General features: G+C 37.5%; 1 protein-coding gene across 2 annotated transcripts in view; it reads left to right on the top strand.

Annotated features, from left to right (window-relative positions):
* LOC306860635 (brefeldin A-inhibited guanine nucleotide-exchange protein 2-like) overlaps nucleotides 1-18,556 on the top strand; it is a 35,659-nt gene extending 17,103 nt beyond the window's left edge. Inside the window, exons 19-40 of one of the 2 annotated variants that reach the window (XR_013783395.1) lie at nucleotides 94-245; nucleotides 459-587; nucleotides 664-822; nucleotides 1,928-2,075; nucleotides 2,220-2,316; nucleotides 2,412-2,452; nucleotides 7,275-7,444; nucleotides 7,593-7,744; nucleotides 8,602-8,774; nucleotides 8,870-9,030; nucleotides 9,113-9,243; nucleotides 9,324-9,453; nucleotides 11,292-11,427; nucleotides 11,665-11,803; nucleotides 12,120-12,177; nucleotides 12,398-12,512; nucleotides 13,473-13,612; nucleotides 13,787-13,958; nucleotides 14,061-14,199; nucleotides 14,577-14,694; nucleotides 16,958-17,615; nucleotides 17,744-18,556. Coding sequence is in view for 1 of the 2 variants with exons in the window: in XM_079402434.1 (XP_079258560.1) it covers nucleotides 94-245; nucleotides 459-587; nucleotides 664-822; nucleotides 1,928-2,075; nucleotides 2,220-2,316; nucleotides 2,412-2,452; nucleotides 7,275-7,444; nucleotides 7,593-7,744; nucleotides 8,602-8,774; nucleotides 8,870-9,030; nucleotides 9,113-9,243; nucleotides 9,324-9,453; nucleotides 11,292-11,427; nucleotides 11,665-11,803; nucleotides 12,120-12,177; nucleotides 12,398-12,512; nucleotides 13,473-13,612; nucleotides 13,787-13,958; nucleotides 14,061-14,199; nucleotides 14,577-14,694; nucleotides 16,958-17,125 (2,828 nt within the window). In the remaining variant the exon portion in view is untranslated. Of the gene's footprint in view, nucleotides 1-93; nucleotides 246-458; nucleotides 588-663; nucleotides 823-1,927; nucleotides 2,076-2,219; nucleotides 2,317-2,411; nucleotides 2,453-7,274; nucleotides 7,445-7,592; nucleotides 7,745-8,601; nucleotides 8,775-8,869; nucleotides 9,031-9,112; nucleotides 9,244-9,323; nucleotides 9,454-11,291; nucleotides 11,428-11,664; nucleotides 11,804-12,119; nucleotides 12,178-12,397; nucleotides 12,513-13,472; nucleotides 13,613-13,786; nucleotides 13,959-14,060; nucleotides 14,200-14,576; nucleotides 14,695-16,957 lie in introns of both variants that reach the window. The other variant, XM_079402434.1, reaches the window with a different exon arrangement.
* The last annotated feature ends 4,302 nt before the right edge of the window (nucleotides 18,557-22,858 follow it).

The following is a 22,858-nucleotide window of genomic DNA, read 5'->3' as shown; positions in this document are numbered from 1 at the left end:
AAGAGCCTCTCATCAAAATACCTGTAATTTCCTTTAATGGAATTGAATAGAACCCTGTTGAATGCCGACATGAGCTGTTTGTCTTCCTGTTAGATGTAGCCAGTGAGAAGCAGAGAAGGCTGCTGTATAACGTGGAGATGGAGCAGATGGCCAAAACTGCTAAAGCTCTGATGGAGGCTGTAAGTCACGCTCAGGCTCCCTTCTTCAGTGCTACTCACCTAGAGCACGTCCGGCCCATGTTCAAGGTAATGGCGCACATTCTGGAACAGGAACTCATTGTTAGGTCAAAAGGGTCATGAGCAGGTCACGGAGGAGACATGATCTGATACTGTTCCAGGATGTTGTGGTTTCACACATCAGTCTGTAAATGTTGAAAGGAAGTTAAACTTTGAAAGTATGTTATCTGTGGGTTCATTTCTCAGTATGTATATCTCTGTGTTTTGATTTATGTAAAACAGCTGGCCTGGACTCCTCTGTTGGCAGCGTTCAGCGTAGGACTTCAGGATTGTGATGATCAGGACGTGGCGTCTCTTTGTCTGGAGGGGATCCGATGTGCAATCAGAATCGCCTGCATCTTCAACATGCAGGTTTGTGTTTTTACACTTCATGTGACAAATCATACTCAAGCCTTTTTTATTTAGTTTTTTCTTTTCTCTTTCCCAGTTGGAGAGAGATGCCTACATCCAGGCCTTGGCCCGGTTTACGCTGCTCACTGCTAGCTCAAGTATCACAGAGATGAAGCAGAAGAACATTGACACCATAAAGACTCTCATCATGGTCGCCCACACCGATGGAAACTACTTGGGAAACTCCTGGCATGAGGTGGGCATCAGAGCGTGTGAATGGAGTTCAGCATAGTGTCAGCTATGTCTTCAAAGTGTGCTGTAATTACTCTAAATCAACTCCTGGTTTTCCATTAAAGGTTTAGTTCACTCCTGAATGAAAATTTACTCACCCCCATGTCATCCAAGATGTTCGTGTTTTTCTTTCTTCAGTCGAAAAAGAAATGAAGGTTTTTGAGGAAAATGTTTCAGGATTTTTCTCTATATAGTGGACTTCAATGGGGATCAACAGGTTGAAGGTCCACATTGCAGTTTCAATGCAGCTTCAAAGGGCTCTTCACGATCCCAGCCGAGAAGGGTCTTATCTAGCGCAATTGTCATTTAAAAATTAAAATTTGTATACTTTTTAACCACAAATGCTTGTCTTGCACTAGCTCTTCGATGCGCGTTCACAACTTGGCGCATTACATAATCACGTTGGAAAAGTCACGGGCGGTTAGTTCTTTGTCTTTGTACTCTGGTAGGTTCAAAAAGTTAGGGTAGGGCAAAAAACGCCTCGAATTTCAAAATCGTCCAACAACGTTGTTTTGTAAAGAGCATTTGACTTTCTTTGCATGTTCGATGGTACTTCCGCATACGTCAAAACTTTCCAATGTGATTTACGTAATTTGTGATGTCGTGCTAGTGCAAGATGAGCATTTGTGGTTAAAAAGTATATACGTTTATTTTTAGAAAATGACCAATCGGTTCGCTAGACAAGACCCTTATTCCTCCCCTGGGATTGTGTAGAGCTCTTTGAAGCTGCATTGAAACTACAGTTTGGACCTTCAACCCGCTGGAATATTTTCCTCAAAAACCTCAGTTTCTTTTTGACTAAAGATAGAAAGACATGAACATCTTGAATGGCATGGGTGAGTAAATTATAAGGAAATTTTAATTCTGGAGTGATCTAATCCTTTAAAAGAAATGCAGAATGCATAATTGAAAACTGGCCTAAAACACTTTCACACTCATCCCAGATCAGCAGGCCATCCAGGTCATTTTGTTGAGCCCGCTGGTGGGCATAAACCCCTGCTCTCCTCCAAAACTATTGATTTGCTTAAGTTTCTTTTTAGCCTCTACACATCTGCCTGCTCTTTGTTTAGATTCTGAGGTGTATCAGTCAGCTGGAGTTGGCCCAGTTGATTGGGACAGGGGTGAAGACGCGTTATATCTCCGGTGTGGTCCGGGACCAGGGAGGCAGCATAAAGGGCTTCCCATCAGGGGGAGAGGAATTCATGCCCCTCGGCTTAGGTAGGCCATTGTACGACTGCAGTTAATAGCTCATGGATGTGGCCGAAGTGTTCAGTCTGTTTATTGTTTGTTTATTGGTATGTGTGTGTGTGTGTGTGGACGATGTTCCTTATGGAGCAAAACAATATTATTGGTCTCCTGCAGGTACTCTGGTCGGAGGTCCAGACAAGCGTCAGATGGCTCATATCCAGGAGTCAGTGGGGGAGACCAGCTCTCAGAGTGTTGTGGTGGCTGTGGACAGGTGCATTGAAATCACAGGACAATACAAACATACAGTGTTGCTCTTACTGTTTATGCTTCCTTTGTCTGACCTTGCATCTCTCTTTTGTGTGCCAGAATCTTCACTGGATCCACCAGGCTTGATGGAAATGCAATTGGTATGGTTTTTATTTTAATGTAACAACATAAACGTTGCACTTTTTAAGGGGGAAATATATTTTAAACGTATACACTACCATTCAAAAGTATGTGGTTGGGGAGTTGTTTTTTTTAATATTGTTGAAAGAACTCACTTATACTTAAGCCTTATATATTCGATCAAAATACAGTAAAACCATAATATTGTGAAATATTGCTACAATTTAAAGTAACTTTTCTATTTTAATACATTTTAAAATGTAATTTATTCCTGTGATGAAAATATTTTACTCAAAACATTACTCAAGTTTTCAGTGTAACATGATCCTTTAGAAATCATTCTAATATGCTGATTTGCTGCTCAAACATTTATTATTATTAGTTTTGAAAACAGTTGTGCTGCAAACTATGATGCTTTTGTTTAGGATTTTTTAATCAATAGCAAGTTCAAAAGAACAGCATTTATTTGAAATGTTTAATGTCTTTACTGTCACTTTTGGTCAATTTAATGCAGTCTTGTTGAAAAGGTGTATTAGTTAAAAAAAAAAAATCTCACAGACACCAAACCTTTGAACGATAGTGTAACTATGAGGTGATTTAATTAATTTATTATTACAGCACTATTTATCGAGCACAAAATCAATGAGGGTCTGAATTAGCTACCGGATGTGACAGCACAAAGTTGAACAAATAAATTGACATTTATTTAAATGCAGTAATTTCATTCGAAAGCATGGTGATGAATGTTCCCCAATGCTGCAGATGCTAGGGGTTTGATATATATAGTGGTTCACTTTGTAGATGTAAAACATGAAAAATAATTTGCATGGATTCCACCAGGCATATGTTTTTTTTTAAGTAGCAGTTGTGAGTTTATGTGCAGTATAAGGTCTGTATTTAACATTATATGAAAACGTTTTGTTCTACAGCATTAATTACATGTAGTCAAACTTTAAACATGAAGAGCTAAATAAGGACTATTGCTACTACAAGGATGCGAGTTTGCACACGTCACACTACACCATTACTCACTGGGTAAAAAAAAAAAATAGCTTGGTACTGGATAAGCAACACTATTTTGAAAACAATTGAGCTGATGTCACGCTACTGAGAAGTGTAGCTAGGCTATTTGTGTAGTAGGTTAATCCCCAGCACTGTTTGAGAGCATATCTGTGTGGGTTGATTATGTGGAAAAAGATACATTTAATTCTAAATTCTACTTGTGTAAGCTTGAGTCAGTGGGTTCTGAGTTTTGGTTGTATTTACTAAGAAATTAACAGGAACGGCTGCTTTCTTAACACATCATTAGCTCCATGAGCAATGGAAAATCGGTTTTATGCTTTTAGCATTTAAGTGGGCGTCCATGCTGTTATCCTTTTCACCATAGCTTGGGATTGTTCTGTCTGTATTGCTTCTGGATCTCTGTTAAACAGGATTGCCAAATCCACAGTTTTTTTTTTTTTTTTTTGACTGAAATGGGTTTATTTTACATTCAACCAATAATAAAACTTTGCTAGATTGTGTTTTTGAAGGAGGTGCTCTGGTTTAGCGCCTCTGTGAAAACAGATGCGTGTTTGATGACTAGTATAATGTGATTATTGATGTAAAAATTGTGTATAATACATAACAATGGCTAATGTATTGTAGGTATGGGAGTGGCATGTTTTGATATATAAGTTTTGATATATGTGATATGTCTAGTTCTGGGATTGGGATTGTTTTGATTGGCCATAGGGCTAGTTATTACGCAGACCTGGCAACCAAGCTGGTAAGCTTTCTGGAGGGTTCAAGTCATCAGGAAACTTCCTCCCCTATTGTGACGTATATCCAGGTGAACTGCTTATTAAATGAGAAAAAAATGTAGGGTATAAATTTATATATGTTAATCAGCGAATTATTGAATCGTTGACATTTGGGTTAATATTTTAGATTAAAGATGATATAGGCACATAATTAAATATTTTAATAAATCATTTATGATAAAAAATGGCAATATTCCATTAAGAAATCAAGAATTGTCCATTTTCTCTTTGTTGAAAGACACTTGGCCTTTTTGTTTCAGAAATGATGTAAGAATTTGCAAAGATATCACAGCTCACAATGTTAGCAACAACATGAGCTATTAACCCATTTAATCCCCCCAAAATTTCAGACATTAAAAAGTAACCCTTTGAAATATTCAATAATTTTTATTTTTTTGGTAAAAGTGTGTATACTGTATTAACATATTTCTGCAGTCATAAAAAATGTTATATATCTCAGCCCAGCTATTTGAGACTCTTTCATCACATTCTAGGGTTACTGTTATGCATAAAACCATTATATCACACTGATAGGAAAACTGAGATAAAATACAACCATCAAAATATTTCAAAATTGTTACTTTATTGTAACATATATCATACAATTATTATATTAGTGCTACCAGTATTACAAGCTCATTATTGTAACTTATTTGTAACACTTGAACTTTTAATTTAGTGTAGTATTTTGTGATTGCAACATTTTAGTGAAGTTTTCACTAACAACTACAACTGGATTTATATGTATACCTAAATTTACTGTTATCCCACCGGTCACACTTGTGACCATTAGCATGTTTACTGATTCTATGATAACACTCAACAAAATTTAGTAATTGTGAATTCATATACGCTCCCCTCAAAAAGTATTGGAACCGTAAGACCAATTCCTTTATTTTTGCTGTAGACTGAAAACATTTGGGTTTGTCATCAAAAGATGAATAAGGGACGAGATCAACATTTCAGCTTTTATTTCCAGGTATTTTCATCTGGATCTGATAAACACAATTTAGAAGATAGCACCTTTTGTTTGAACCCACCCATTGCTCATGTGACCAAAAGTATTGGAACAGATTGAATAAAACTAGATTAAAGTGAAAAAGACTTAATATTTAGATGCAAATCCTTTGCTTGCAATAACTGCATCAAGCCTGTGACCCATTGACATCACCAAACTTCTATTGTGATGCTTTTCCAGGCTTTCACCGCAGCCTCTTTCGGTTTTGGGGGGTTACTCCCTTCAGTCTCTTCTTTAGCAGGTAAAATGCATACTCTACAGGGTTCAAGTGTGGAGATTGACTTGGCCAGTCTAAAACCTTCCACTTCTTGCCCCTGATGAACTCCTTTGTTGTTTTGGCTCTATGTTTTGGGTCATTATCTTGCTGCATGATGAAGGATCTCCCGATCAGTTTGGTTGCATCTTTCTGTAAATTGGCAGACAAAATGTTTCTGTAGACTTCTGAGTTAATTTTGCTGCTGCCATCATGTGTTACATCATCATTGAAGATTAATGAGCCTGTCCCAGAAGAAGCGATGCAAGCCCAAGTCATGACATTACCTCCACTGTGTTTCAGATGAGCTTGTATGTTTGGCATCATGAGCAGATCCTTTTTTCTCCAAACTTTATCCTTTCCATCACTTTGGTAAAGGTTCATCTTTAATCTCTCATCAGTCCATAAAACTTTGTCCCAGAATTTTTGAGGCTCGTCTCCTATTCTTGCTAATGAGTGGTTTGAATATTCTGGTGTAGCCTCTGTACTTTTGTTTTTGTACTTTTCTTCACTCCTGCCCTCTGGAGGTTGTTGCTGATGTCACTAACAGTTGTTTTACGGTCTTTCTTTACAGCTGTCACAATGTTTCTGTCGTCAACTGCTGATGTTTTACTTGGTCTACCGGTTCAAAGTCTGTTACTTGGTACACCATGTGGTTTCTTTCTTCTTCAGGAGATTCCAAATGGTTGGACTGGCTATGGCCAATGTTTGTGCAGTGGCTCTTTCCATCTTCTCTCAGCTTCACAATTGCTTGTTTTTCACCCCGCTCTGGTTTTCATGTTGGTTACACGTCTAACTATAAATGTAGTCTGCACAGGCTAAACCCAAATCTGAAACTGAGCACAGACATTCAGTGCCATTTATTGTTTGAATAATCAATGTAATAGGACACACCAGGGCAACAGAACACACCTGTCAGTCACATGATCCAATACTTTTGGTCACATGAGCAATGGGTGGGTTCAAACAAAAGGTGCTATCCTCTAAGTTGTGTATCAGATCCAGATGAAAATACCTGGTAAAAAAAGCTGAAATTTTGATCTCTTGTCTCATATTCATCTTTTGATGTCAAACCCAAATGTTTTTAGTCTACAGCAAAAATAAAGGAATTGGCCTCACTGTTCCAATACTTTTGCAAGGGAGTGTATATTTATACTAGATACCTTAAAGATAATGTGGACCAAAAATCTTTGTCATATCTTTAACATACTTTTGTTTTGGCACTTTGATGCAGTCATCATCTTGTCATGGTGCAAACAGGAAGTAAACTGCTCTGGTCATGTGACAATTTGCACTAAACATGTGAACCTGCACACATTTATTTTTTTCCATCTTTGCAGGAAATGCACTAAAACATCAGTTAGTAAGGTTTTCGAGCTTTATGAATGAAAACCCTCTTTACAGTCACTATTGTGACCGGTGGGATTAAATTGGTTAAAGACTTTTTTTTTTGTAATATTTCTATAATAATTGCTACATGTTTTGGTTGTAGGTGTATGAATGGCTGAAAATGATCTGTTTCAGACTGTTTGGGTGGATGCAGTTTATTTGGTTATTTTATGTATTCTAACCATTAGGCGACTGCCACACAAAAGGGCTCTATGGACTGACTCACTCTTCCAACCCACGTTGATTTACTTTCACACAGATACTCCGTTCTGTTCAAAACAAATGTGTTTTGCCAGTAGACAGTGGATGTGTAGATAATATATTTGGGGGCAAAATGTCTCTGAGATTTGTGTTAATTGTAAACTCTGCTCCATCTCCAGTGGACTTTGTGCGTTGGCTCTGTGCGGTGTCCATGGACGAGCTGGCTTCTGCTCACCAGCCACGCATGTTCAGTCTGCAGAAGATAGTGGAGATCTCCTACTACAACATGAATCGCATCCGCTTGCAGTGGTCACGCATTTGGCAGGTCATCGGAGATCACTTCAACAAGGTCGGTAGCCTTACCTAAAGGTGCAGTCAAATTTTGCTGAAACTTTGCTAATGTGATCGCACCTTCAAGCTGCTGGTGAAATGTTTTTTACGGATTGAATAAATCCGTAAAACAGCTGTCTGATTGTGTTTGATTTCTGATTTGGCAGGTGGGTTGTAATCCCAATGAGGATGTGGCTATCTTTGCTGTGGACTCCTTGAGACAACTCTCTATGAAGTTTCTGGAGAAAGGAGAACTGGCCAATTTCCGCTTCCAGAAGGACTTTTTAAGGCCTTTTGAACACATCATGAAGAAGAATAGGTGAGGAGAGGGGAGTTAGAGATGTGAATGGTTGGAGAGATAAAGAAATGATGCAATCTGATGCATCATGATGAAACGTGAACTTTAAACACTTAAGGTGAAACGTGTAATATTCAGAGGTCAAATATTTTGTTATTTTGCGGATGCGATTCATCCCAGCTTATTTGCAACAAGAACTATTAAGTAGGCCATTTACAGGTTGTTTTCCCAAAAAACACTCACTGGAGCTGCATGATTTGGGGGAAAAATTCTGATTGCGAATCTCCTGATAAAAGTGATTGTGAGATTGTGATTTTTATTTTTATTAATTTTTTTTAAATGCAGTTAAAAAACAAATTACAGGTTTGCTGTTTGTAAATGAATACATGAATACTTAAGAAATATAATTATATTACAATATTACATTAACATTAAAACTAATATGAAATTACTATTATTTGATGTTAAAATGAATTTTATGAAAGAAATATTTAGTATTAATTTTTTTTAAATTCATAATTCATTTTCAAATGTTAAACCATCAAACTTTTATTGTGATGGAAAACCGCAGACAGCCCTAACACAGTCCAAATATTTATTTAAATAAATCCTTGCCCTTGCCTTTCAAATAAAAGCGCCTTTTAAAATAATTTATGATTTCAGTTTTATTTTGATTAATCATGCAACCCTACCACTGGCTCTGTGGTGCCATCAAAACCAGCAACATTATTTCATTCAACAGCAAGTTTGGGGCAGAACTGTTTGTCTGATGGGTGAAGTATTAAGGAAACCTATCGGAAGTCATTATTTTAGCATATATTTTTTATTTTAAGACATGCATTTCAGTTACTTCTACAATAACTTTAACTATTTTAAAGGTCGCCCACTATCCGGGACATGGTGATACGATGTGTGGCCCAGATGGTGAACTCCCAGGCTGCTAATATTCGCTCCGGCTGGAAGAACATCTTCTCTGTCTTCCATCAAGCAGCATCAGATCATGATGAGAACATTGTGGACCTCGCCTTTCAAACCACAGGACACATTGTTAGTAAGTACCGTAAAATTCACACTATTTTAAAACTTTCATCTTGAACATTTAAAAACAACATCATTCTCATCTCTATCCTTTCTGTTTCCTCACAGTGAATACATTTCAGCAGCATTTTGCTGCCGCCATTGACTCTTTCCAGGACGCAGTCAAGTGTTTGTCAGAGTTTGTGTGTAACGCTGCATTTCCTGACACCAGTATGGAAGCCATTCGGCTGATCCGCCACTGCGCTAAATACGTGTCTGACAGGCCGCAGGTGAGTGCTATCACCTCAACCTTTGTTACCCATGACATCTGAGCTTCAGAAATTACATTTTAGTCACTCTTCCCCTTTCCAGGCACTGAGGGAATACACAAGTGATGACATGAATGTGGCCCCTGGTGACCGCATTTGGGTGCGAGGCTGGTTCCCCATCCTGTTTGAGCTTTCCTGCATCATCAACCGCTGCAAACTTGACGTCAGGACTAGGTGGGTCCCCATCTTCACTTCCATACAAAGACATTATGTGGATGTTTGGAACTTATTCTGAGAGGTTTTGTGTCATGCAGGGGTCTGACTGTCATGTTTGAGATCATGAAGAGTTACGGACACACCTTTGAAAAGCACTGGTGGCATGACCTCTTTCGGATCATCTTCCGAATTTTCGACAACATGAAGCTCCCTGAGCAGCAAACTGAAGTGAGCATCAATCACAACTTTAATTCTACCAACTTTAGCAACACTCCTAACCTATCTACATTTTCAATAATGTGGTAGTAGCTCAACTGTATTCAAAATACTTCAGCTTGTCCAATAACAGGCCATTTTTTCCCTCTAGTAGCAGGACAAAGTGTTACATCACTGATATTGCCACATTATTTTGTGCATGCAACCTTCAAACTGAGCGATGTGAAGTAATAATCAAAGATGCTTCACTAACATGCCTACTAGAGTAGTAGCACTGGGAAGTCTGATTCATTTCAAATCCAGTGTGTTCATTTTAATTAACAAAAATGGTTCACTGATTCAATTGAGTAATTAATTTGGTTTTCAATTTGGTTATATAAATGTAGATTTTAATATTTTGTGTGTTTATCTAATTTGAGTATTAATATTACATCGAACTCTTTCTTCCTAGTTATCTTATAAATTAGATCAGAAGTATATTTGAATAAATATTGATATTTTCAACTGATTCATATAATCTGATATAATTTATAAGATAGTTGCCCCTTATATAACTTGAATGTAGCTAGCTTATTTTTATTAGCTTTTTTTTGTTTTATCAACCTTATTTTTAATGTAGGAGTAGGGATGTAACGATTTACTCAACTCACGATACTGATTTCACGATACGATTTTCTCACAATTTTTTGAACAAAATGAGATTTAAAACAAATTATAAAAGGTATGCTTTTATTATTTCAAATGCTGCACATTTCTTTGTGAAATTGAAATATGTTTAAAACAAATCCCAAATCAAATAAATCAATAATACAACTGAAAGAAATCTCTCTGAAATCTTAAGCCAAGGCCTGTGCTCTTTCTATTTAAAATTAGAGGCAACCACTGCATTTTAATCACAATCCAAACAAATGCTACATACATGCAGCATGAGCATTTTTTCAGATTGTATCATTGCAAAATTTGAAGTAAAAACAGAATGGTCTGACTTTAGCTTTGTAAAATTGTTACATAAAACATCTGAACAAAACAACAGCAGATGGGCTGAATTAGAACGCAGATTCGCTCTCTGACAGCAGGTGGCGCTTATGGAACAGCAGAGATACAGCGTTTCCTTGGTTACTGCTGTAAATAAATCAGTGCTGTGCTTATGAACTAGGGCTGCATGATAAATTGCATGTGATTGTCATGCGCATCTCATCAGTAAAGCCGGTTCTGTGATTAGTAGCAAATCTCCATCACATGCTTTCAGATGGAGCAGCATTTAATACACAGAGCCGTAGTTTGCTGACAAGCTACGCAATATCTTGTTTATATTCGCAGATGAATCGCATTCAATTAAGAATGTGATATTGCGTAGCTTGTCGGCGAACTACGGCTCTGTTTATTAAATGCCACTCCATCTGAAAGCAGGTGATGGAGATTTACTACTAATCACAGAACCGGCTTTACTGACGATGCGCATGATCATCGCATGCGATTTATCGTGCAGCCCTGTTATGAACACTAATATGCATTACACAGAGGCAAGATGAAAAGAAAACACCTTTCCAAAGATGGTCATTTCTCTTCAGAAACACATTCATATAAAACCTCACCCACAAATGTTTTGCGATTCATTTAACATCTCGACCGACTTAAATAATCACACATTTTTATCGATTTTCAACCGGCTCAGGGTACATCGTTTCATCTCTACGTAAGGGTAGATGCAGTCATTTGTAGCTTCAAGGTATATTCTTCTAGCTATAATGGCTAATAAATCGGTAAGCTTGGGCATTGATAGAAAATGTCTTCCTTCCACATTGTAAAATAAGATGGATGCATCGCATACATGTTTTTTCTTTTCATAGAAAACAGAGTGGATGACAACGACATGTAACCACGCCCTCTACGCTATCTGCGACGTGTTCACGCAATTCTACGAGCCTCTCAGCGAGGTGCTGCTGGTGGATATTTTTGCACAGCTGCAGTGGTGTGTGAAACAAGGTGGGGATTTCGCTCATCTGTTGCGCTAATCATGAGGGAGAGTTTAGGAATTTTAAGACATTGCCCTGCTACTTGCTGTACTTCATTCCAGATGGACATTTCAAATGTGACGCCTACACATGTCACATTTGGAGAAACATATTGGCCCTGTGGGTGGTAGTGTTTTAAATCAGCAGGGTGTGGTAATACAGGGAAAGTGTTAGTGTGTTACACTCACAACTCCGCCTCTGTTCTCAGATAATGAGCAGCTGGCGCGGTCAGGCACAAACTGTCTGGAGAACCTGGTGATCCTGAACGGGGAGAAGTTCAGTCCGGAGGTTTGGGACGTAACCTGCGCCTGCATGCTGGATATCTTCCAGACCACCAGCCCTCATGTGTATGACAATCTTGCACACCACCGTTTCAATAACACTTAACGGCCTTCCGTCTGGATGTGTTTTGAAGAGTTGTCGATCGATCTCTAAAAAATCAAATAGACAAAAACAATCAAGTAAATGACATGCTAATTCATTGAAATAAATTCAAATCACACTTCAGAATTTTTTGTATTTTCTGACTAAATCTAAAGAGTACTTTTATATTACATATTTCAAATGATCACTGATATTGAAATCGGAGAGCGTTTGAACAGGCTTTTCAGGCTCTGTTTATGAAATGCTCTCTCAGTTTGGTTCTGACTTTGCTCTTAACAGCTTGCTGACATGGCGACCAGCTGGACAGGAAGAGGAGGTGGGAGAAGGGAAACACATGGTGAGATCACAATAACATAAATAAATATTGCAAATACACACACAAATAATAAGCCACAATCAAGAATCTATAAACCCTTATTCTGTCATACATTGTGTCCTACGCTCTGCTAACACTAAAACACACCCGGCATGCTTTGCTTGCTATTTATAGTGAACATTTGCATATTAGGCTCGTGATTTTCATATGCATGTGTGTCTGTGTGTTTGTCTGTTTTTAGGACGTTGAGGTTGATTCTCAGTCACAGAGCAGCTTTGAGAGGACTCTTTCAGAGAGAGGACACAGTCAGATGTCCACTGCCAGTGATGAAACATGGAAAGGAAAATCCCAAACCAGTATGTACAGCTGCAATGCAAAGACTTAGACAAACGATTTCTAATAACTTCAAATAAATGGTTATTTTAAACTTCATTAAAGAATCCTCAATTCCACAAATATTAAGCAGCACAACTGTTTTCAATATTAATGTTGAAATGTTTGTTGAGCAGCATATTAGAATCATTTCTGAATAATCATGTGACACTAAAGACTGGAGATTGACTGGAGATGCTGAAAATTAATCACAAGAATAAGTTCTTTTAAAATGTAATAAAATTTTACAATGTTACTGTATTTAATGTTTAACCAAATAAATGCAGCCTTGGTGAGCATAAAATACTTTGTTCAAAAACATTGTAAAAAGTATTACCGACCCCAAACTTCTGAATGGTAGTGTATATCGCTCTAAAATAAAAATAAAAAAGTAAAGTTAGATTTGACTAAAGAAAATGAAGTCTCCATTTCTCTGTTACCACAATGCAAAAAAAAAAATTATATTACAGAACAAAAAAATCCCTTTGAAGTTTCAGTAGGATTTACTCTTGTACTGAGAGTTTTAAACCTAACCTCATGCCACACAGCTTGCTTACTTTGTCCAAAATATAAAGAAGTTTGATAAGATGCTGAAGCCACATGAGTTTAGAGTTTCCACTAACAGCCACATTCTCTTTGAAACAATATGACCTCTTCCTCTTTTAAAGTCGGCATGAAACGGAAAACTCAACCGACTTTTGTTCCCTATTGTTGACATTTGTCCATGTGAAACTGCTCATTGAATAAGCGGAAATTATATGAATGTGATTTTGTCCATTGAGAATGTACTGTACAAAGAAATTGCAGATCAAATGGAAGCTGATCTGAATATGAAATAAAACAACACTGGACAACCTCGTTGCCCAATCCTCGTACCACTTTACACATCACCTTTCTGAGTTCTGCTGTGACTTTTAACATGTTACTCTCTTACCCTGATCTAGGGGTCTCAGACCACAGGCTGTTTGCAGGGCTGCTTATAAAGTGTGTCGTACAGCTGGAGTTGATTCAGACCATAGATAACATTGTATTCTACCCGGCTACCAGCAAGAGGGAGGATGCTGAGAACATGGCCGCTGCTCAGGTGTGTTCACATAACCTCTGTTTGAGAGTAAACTCCATAAAACCTTAGGAATGACTACTAATAACTGAGAATGCAGCCTGTGTGAACAGCCATTTATAGTGTTGATACCATGGCTTAGATATAGAGTGCTAAATTTAAGAGTCTTTAGTTCTGTCTCTGTGTGTTTCCCAATAGCGAGATGCACTTGAGCAAGCAGAAGAGGGAGAGACAGAGGCCGATCAGGGCATGTACAGACACCTGTCATCACAGCACCTCTTCAAAATGCTTGACTGCCTCCTTGAGTCCCACAGGTTTGCCAAGGACTTCAACTCCAACAATGAACAGAGGACAGCGCTCTGGAGAGCAGGTCCGCACTCTTTTATTTCCTCGTCTGGGTTGTGGTAATGCTGTCATTTATAGGAGACTGTCTTTTTTTATGGTGCGTGTCTTTTATTAATCTTGCATATAGGCTTTAAGGGGAAGTCAAAACCGAATCTTCTGAAGCAGGAGACCAGCAGTCTGGCCTGCAGTCTGAGGATCCTCTTTCGCATGTACTCCGACACGCAGCTGCAAGACTCCTGGCCAGACATCCAGACACGCCTGCTGCAGTGAGTGCAGCCGCCTGCCTCATTCATTAATAACGCTCGCTCACCAAGCTCAACACAAAGACAGCTGCTTTTATACAATCTGTGCTACGTGTTCAGATGCACCCATTGTTAGAAGAAATTGCATTTGAGTTGATTCATTATTATTTTGTATTATTATTGACATTATGAACATGCTTTGAAAGCACTAAAAATATAGGTGCTGCACTAATTGCTGGATGTGTAATAATCAGATCAGTTGTATGACTCAGCAGTAGGAACTGTTTTATGTAAAACATTAAGGGATGAGTCACATAATCAAGTTCTGATTTACATATGCTGTACGGGAAGGTATTGGGACAGTAACAATATATGTGTGTGTGTGTGTGTGTTTGATTTAGGGTGTGTAGTGAAGCCCTGGCTTACTTCATCAGTCTTACCTCAGAGAGCCACCGGGAAGCCTGGACGAGTGTCCTGCTGCTGCTCCTCACCCGGACACTCAGACTGCCTGATGACAAAGTAATAACATGCATAAACAAACACACCCTCTCACTGAACTTAGATGCAGGGCCCAAAATTAACTTTTTGTCTCAATAGCCAATAAATATTTCTTACCAGCCATGAAAGATTGATTTTTTTTTTTTTTTTTTTTTGGTTTGGTGTTTTTGATTATAATAATTCTCTCTTTTTAAATTTGGAATATTCAATATATTTGACACCATGTGGGGTTTATGTATGATGTTAAATTTTTCTAAAAGTAAGAGTCACAACAACAAAGGTTGTCTTTTTTTACAATTCAACTTGATCAGATGGTTAAAGACAGTGGTCAACCTTTCATGTTGACTCAGACATTAAGTAGACATACAGCTGGGTTCAGCCACTAGATTTTGGTTTTATATTGTAAAATATTGACATGTTCCACGTAAGAGCAAGAAAAACAGAAGACAAAAATAGTGTCCTCCTTAACCATACAGGTGAGTCTGATAATTAGCCCATGGGTGTTATTTCCTGTAGGAGAGATTTGTTTTGGATATCTCTGTTATCCTTCAGGGGTCTAAGTTAAGGCTTTTATTACAGGAAGCACCCTGCTGAAACGCCAGCTTGTCAGTGTGATGACCTTTATATGTAAAAGAGACCTGCGCTATTACGCAGACAATCTACTGGAAGCCCTGGGGATTTTCCTTGTCCATAACTAAAATGCACTTTTCCATTCATCACTGTTCTGATTATATCAGTTTTTTCCAGAGGCATTCCACTCCAGATTGGCACTCTGCTTAAAGGTCTTTAAGGGAATCCCCTGACTGAAAAGATAAAGGGATAGTTCACCCAAAAATGAAAATTACCCTATGATTTGCTCACCCTCAATCCATCCTAGGTGTATATGACTTTCTTCTTTTAGACGAACACAGTCAGAGTTATATTAAAAATGTCCTGGCTCTTCCAAGCTTAATAATGACAGTGAATGGTGGTCAAAATTTTAGGCCCAAAAAAGTGCCTCCATCCATCATAAAAAGTGACACAGCTCCTGGGGGTTAATAATGGCCTCCTGAAGCAAATCGATGTGTTTTTATATCCATATTTAAAACTTAATCTCTAAAATTAAGTTTAATAAACCGTAATCTCTAGCTTCTGCTAACTGTCATACTCGTGTTCATGAGAGAGTGGTTTTCCAGCGGATGATGTAGGATGTAGCAGAAGTGCAGAGGAGAGAGCAAAACAAAACACCGGTCATGAAATAGAAATACAAAACTAGGATTTGCAAAGAAATATGTGGGAGGATTTCAATATAAACCAAGAGAAGAATGGTTTTTGCTTCTCGCAAGACTAGCATATTCTCACCTGAGTTTACGCTACGCCTAAGTCATCTCCTGGAACACCACTCTCTCTTAGATTAATGCCAAATGACAGTTAGTAGAAGCTAGACATTATGGTTATAAAGGTTTAGTCTCCGCCTCAGACATCATGTCCACGGACCATTGGCTGAACTTCTGATGCATATCGAGTTTCGAAGTCATCATCAGATTGGTTGAATTGTACAGGATTTCCGGGTGACGTGTGTCTTTAACGTTTCTGGAAACAAAGATGCCGTGGCACCAAACCCCCTCATGGAAGAAGCAAGCCGTCGTGTTTCCAAATGTGACGATGAGCACTTTTTAGGATCAACTACAGGCTGGATTTTCAAAAGTATGTGAAATATCTAAAATTCGCGGCATAGAATGTTTAATTATTATAAATAATATATGCCCAAGAGTTTTACACACTGGTCTGTTACTGTGGGGATATTTCCATGCCCATAAACATGACGTGGCACAAAACAAAACATGATTGGTTGCTTTAGCTGTCAGTCATCCGGCCTCTTAGGCGGACCTTGGACATTCAAAGCTGCCAAGGTTCCCAGACCTTCTGCCGTCAATCTGGAGGTCTGGCTACACGAGGTTTAAATATGGATATTTTTCTTACACAAACGCATCGATCCACTTCAGAAGGCCTTGATTTTATGATGGATGGACGCACTTTTTTTGGGCTTCAAAATCTCAACCACCATTCACTGCCATTATAAAGCTTGGAAGAGCCAGGACAATTTTTAATGTAACTGCATTTGTCTGAAAGAAGAAAATCATATAGGGGTGGCTTGAGGGTGAGTAAATCATGGGGTACTTTTCATTTTTGGGTAAACCTATCCCTTTTACACTTTTAAATTTAAATGTAATTAAATTTCATATAAAACAATAGAAAATAAAATGTCAGACATGAATGTCTAACATTGTCATCTTTCTTTCAGTTCAAGCCTCATGCCTCCTGCTACTACCACCATCTGTGTGAGATGATGCAGTTTGACCTCATTCCGGAGCTTCGCGCTGCTTTGCGGCGATTTTTCCTTCGCATCGGTTCCGTCTTCCACATCGCAGCTCCTGAATTGGGCAGAGTGCAGCCTTCACCATCATCATAACGCGGATCAGAACTGGGAACACAGCTCAGAGATGAACTGGGAAGAAAGCGGGGCTGTAAAATGGATGGATGGTCTGCGTGTATAAGCCTCTGCTGTTATTTCAAGGACTCTACAGGAACGCAGAATGACTGTGTGACTGTCCCATACTTTCCCTGCCAGTCCTGACTCATCGCCGTCAGTCGCTCCCCTATGAGAGAACAGCACTGTGACCCAGCAGGGTGACGCTTGTGCTGTGTAATTCGTCTGTGTTAAGAGTCATGAGTCATATTTGTTTATTTTTATTTTGACTTTCTTCTGGATGGCTGCGAAAATAATTTATTACCAGTTCTGCTGTATATCTGGTTTCTGATCGTCTGTTGATTTCATTGTTTTGGCTTTTGTCCTATCTGTAAATTTTTGTCTGTTTTAAAGGCTGAAGAAAGGTAGACATACAGAAATGAGATCATCCCCTGTTATTAAGAGCTTGTAAAAGACACCCGATGTGCAATGAGTTTGCGCCAGTGAATAATGGCATATTTGTTAAGGTCCAACAATGGCCCATTATCATTGTCCTTTATTGATTCATCATACAATTAAACAATCATCTCTGATTTAAATTCATTCAAGCAACCCACAGAGGTTTTTGCATTTAAATGCTTTTAGTTTGGGGTAAAATACTTTAATTTGATTTCGATGTGCTCACACTAAACTCCCAAATTGTCCTAAGAATGTAACGGTTGCTTTCAAAGCATTTGGTGTTTATTTTACATGTCAATACTTATGCTTGCTAATCCAGACCAGGCCAACACTACCATTCCTTACATGCCACACATCATGCTCATTTGGTTTCCATCATATTCAAATTTATTGCTTTTTTTTTTTTTTTTTTAAGGTTTTTAGTTTTATTTTTTTAATATATATTTATCATTGAAATCTTAAGACATCTAATGAATATTTAATTTTACGGCACTTTTTTTTTTTTTTGTATATTTCATTTTTGCTAGTGCTGTTCGCTCTTGATTTGGAGTTAGACTGAATCAGCAAGTTTATGTGATGGATGCCAGTCACATTATCAAAACAATTCAAGTGGGGGAAATACAGGAATACAAATGTACCGTATAATCCAGGTATATCTTCATTAAACCCCTGCAGCATATGACTTAGTGTATTACCAGTGCAGATTCAACTCCCGGTTCATTTTCATTAAGTATGTATTTCATTCTTGAAGTGCATTTAAATATTTTCTGAAAAGCATTCCTTCCCTTGCAACTATGGATGTCTACTTTGCCTCCCTTGAGACTGGGAAATATAAATATATATAGTATATGAAGAAAAACAATGTGTAAAGTTTTCATGTAAAATATACAGAATAATGTTCGACTCTACACATATTGTGATGTAATCTTACAAGCATTTGGTGAAGTAATCAATAAAGTTTGAATTCTGAACCATTGAATTTTCTCCTATCTGTACATGTTTCTTCCATATTAAAGGTTTCAATGAGGGGAACTGAGTTTTCTTATATTTTTATGACATTTCCCTTACCGAATTAATTAAACTTTGTTTTAACGATGTAATCTGCATATCTAAAGTAGTAATGTTTGTTCTTTTATAATAGGGGTCTCTTGTTTGATGGAGGCTCCCTGAGTTTTTAAAGATAGAAAACAAATGCTTTATATCACAACAACACCAGCATATGCAATTAAGCATTTAATTTTTAATTAATAAAGCGAAGATTTATACTCGTTTGAATGCGCCACGGGGTGTCGCTGTCACGGACGCATCACGCGCGTTTTGGGGTAACAAAGGTTACCATAGTAATCCTGCCACTCTTTGTTTAGTGAGCTCAAACCGTTTACGGATATTTAAAATGTACATTCATAACGTCAGTTAAGTATACATATCCAAATATTTGTAGTTAGATAAAGAAAACTACTAATTTAAGACCACATAATGAGTAAAAGTTGCGAGTTCGTTAAGATTTAGTAGCGGTTACACTGAATGTAGACGGTGGGCCGAGGGGAGATTTCGTGTTTTCAAACGATCTGTGGTGAGGGATAACCCAGTTTTTTATATGTAACCGCTACGCTTTTCAACAAAGCAAATAAAAATTGTTGCCTCTCACACACCTTGTCCATTACTATAATATCGGTAACTTTTTCCAGGTTATTTTCCCGGCGAATAGAGCAAGCAGCTACGTGCGGGGTCCGACCTGCATGACGTATTTGTTGCCTTCATCCAATAGCGTGCGTGGAAAGTGTCGGTGTTGGTGACGCGACACACTGGCGCGCTTCGCGCCCAGGATTTCAGATTATTCTATTTAAGATAAGAACTATTTTACCTAATTTTGCTACATATTCAGTTTGACAAAATGAGAATGTAGAAGTAACGTTATCCATTTGTACTATTTTTATTTTATGTAACCACCTTTTGTCAGACGATGTCCTGTCATTTCTTTGTAATCTTTAATAAATATACCCTTCTGATTTAACACATTTGACATAATGGCTTGCTTGGAAACACAACGTCATGAAAAAACGAGACAGACAACTCTTTTTCCCGCCCATGTTTACTTGGAAGAAATGGCAAAACATGAAGTGCTGTATGCATATATTTGAGGGAAGTGGTGGACCCACCATTCCCTTCACAGACATAAGTTGGGAGAAATTTATTAAATCAGTGTTTCTGTGGAAAGACCTTGAGGGCAGAGAAGGTATCATTGCAGAAGAGGCAGTACAGGCATACAAGTTACAAAGCCAGGAACCTACAAACCAGTTAGTCAAACCAGCTAACACTGGCTACCACAGGGAGTGCTACAGCCATTTCACAAATATCACGAAGATAAAACGAGCACAAAGGAGAAGAGAGAAGGCAGTATTAGTTGAAGAAACTGCAAAGGAAGGTTGGTATTATATTGTATAGACAGGCGGTGCAGTATTAGACATACAGTACAGGTCAAAAGTTTGGAAACATTATTATTTTTAATAAAATTTTATAATTGATCAAAAATACAGAAAAAATGTAATATTGTTATATATTGTTACAATTTAAAATAATTGATTTTCAATTTATTATACTTTAAATTATCATTTATTTCTGTGACACAAAGCTGAATTTTTAGGATCATTATCACATGATCATTTAGAAATCATTCTAATATGATTCATTATCAAAGTTGGAAACAGTTCTGCTGCTTAATATTTTTTCATAACGTGATACTTTTTTAGGATACTTTGATGAATAAAAAGTGAAAAAAAAAAGAAGCTATGTTTTTAAAATAGAAATATTTTGTAACTACAATATACACTACTGGTCAGTAATTTTTTTCTTTCTTTTTTTAAATAAAATCAATACTTTTATTCAGCAAGGATGTGTTAAATTGATAAAAAGTGATAGTAAAGAAGATTTATATTATAAGAAAATATTTTATTTTGAACAAATGCAGTTCTTTTTAACCTTTTATTCATCAAATATATTAGGCAGCAGAACTGTTTCCAACACTCACAATAAATCAGAATATTAGAATGACTTCTAAAGGATCATGTGATAGACTGGATGTCACATGTGACACTGAAGACTGGAGTAATGATGCTGAAAATTCAGCTTTGCATCACAGAAATAAATGATATTTTAAATATTTTATTTTTATATTATAAAAATAGAAAACCATTATTTTAAGTTGTAATAATATTTCACAATATTACTGTTTTTGTTCTGTATTTTTGATCAAATAAATGCAGGCTTGATGAGCAGAAGAGACTTCTTTCAAAAACATTAAAAATAGTAATGTTTCCAAACTTTTGACCTGTACTGTACAGTGCAGTATGGACAGTAGTATACAGTTAAGAAAGTAGTATAGGTTACAGTAATATAAATTAAATATATTATATATAAGAGCAGAATAGATATACAGTATGAACAACATATACAGATGTGCGCAGTGTAGTTGCAGTAACAATATAAGATTAGTACAAGAAACTAGATGAAATTTGTTGGCAAACTTTTAAGTTGGCTTGAAAAGGCCTAGCCCGAAAGTGAAGGCAATACAGTTCGATATATGGGTCAAAAAAAATAAAAATAAAATAAATTAGGTGGAAAGAAAAAAAGAATAGATAAAAAATAAAGGTTAGAAAGAAATATAGAAAGAAAGGTTAGAAAGAAATATAGATAGAAAAAAGATAGATATGAAGGAAGGAAGGAAGTTTAATTGAGTGTAAGACCTCAGGGAGTTTAGATTTGAGTTTGTGTTGGGCACTACTGGGCCACCGTAGCCTTGGCTCAATTTGAACATTCTGCGATGGAAGTCAATGGGATTTTCCAGAGTTTTAGTCGTCATTTTTAGGAAAACTAAGTCCAACCAGTTAGAAAAGATATAGAAACTTCAAGCCAACTTAATATAGATAAATACAATTAATTAACAGTAATATAATAAAAACACCCTGCAAAAATTTACTCTTCGAATTATGGCATCATTAACAAGGCCGGGCACCTGAACGCTGTGAAACTGGTTTATTACCCATGTTAAGGGAATAGGTGGAACCAATATATGGAGCATAAGTTTTCCCCTGCATGCCAGACATTCCTCCTCCTGTAAATCATGGCTGGAAGATGTTAGGAGATTTCTACGGAGTGGACTGGATGACACTTCCGCCAGCTCCAGAGGCCATACTGGAACTTGTGCACTGCTCATGTAAAAAAAAACGAATTGTGTTAAGGGTAGATGCACATGTAAACTGCATGAGCTGCCATGTACAAACCTCTGTCAGTGTGTAAACTGTGACAATAAGTCACTTGAAGATGACTAGGGCACATGCGTGTATGCATGTACACATGTGGGGAGTGGTGTGTTTGTGTGTTGGCTACTCCTGCAGAAGTAAATCTGTATGACATGTTTATGTACATTATAACTCAGCTCTCTTTGATAGCCTATGTTCTTTGATAGTTATACTTATAATCTTGTTTCTTTTACATGCAGTTTATGTTATTTGATAGTTATAATCTTATTTCTAATACATACAGTTCTAACTGTCTTAAAACATCAACAGGTTCATGTTTGCCTTGAGTTTTTGGCGAACGTTTGCAAAACGGTCTGAGGTAATTATCCGCCAACATGCAGTGGAGCTGTAGTCTATGTGAGTTGGACGAAGTATTACCGTTAGAATAGAATGTTTACACCAAATCAAATATGCAATCGCATGATGCTAGCTACTGCCAGAGCCGATAAATATGTTATTCTACGACGGCTCTGGCTACTACTAGTTCGCCAGCTGAAACGTTACCCAACTTAAAACGACACTAACGAGACGCTTACACATGTTTGAACAACACAGTGTGCAAAACAAACATTTTATATAGATATATTATAATTAAATGAATACTTACAATCACACAAAGAATGTCCTTGACGATGATCAATGCGCTGCTGCTGCTGCTCATGTTTGATAGCTAAATCATCTGTGACGTGTAACAGCTGTTCTAAATAAACTACATCTGATTGGTTAATAATAATCCCATGTCAGTATCTTGCCGCGCTATTGGCTCAACTGATATAGTAGGCAACCGCGTTTGCCTGCAAATTTACGGTTCGTGCATTATGATTTCTGGGAAAATGTGCAATAAATGGGAGTGGCAACACTTTTCATATCGTTGAGAATAAAACAACCGTCCCAACTTTACAAATCCAGGTTCTCCCTCCATGGGGATCATCCATTTCGAAAAGTAAAGCAGATACGGACCCTCGGCCCACCGTCTAAT

This window comes from Barbus barbus (genome assembly GCF_936440315.1).
Source record: "Barbus barbus genome assembly, chromosome: 41".
Lineage (NCBI taxonomy): Eukaryota > Metazoa > Chordata > Actinopteri > Cypriniformes > Cyprinidae > Barbus > Barbus barbus.
The sequence above is the reverse complement of the archived record's forward strand: the minus strand, read 5'-3'. Positions and strand labels throughout refer to the sequence as shown.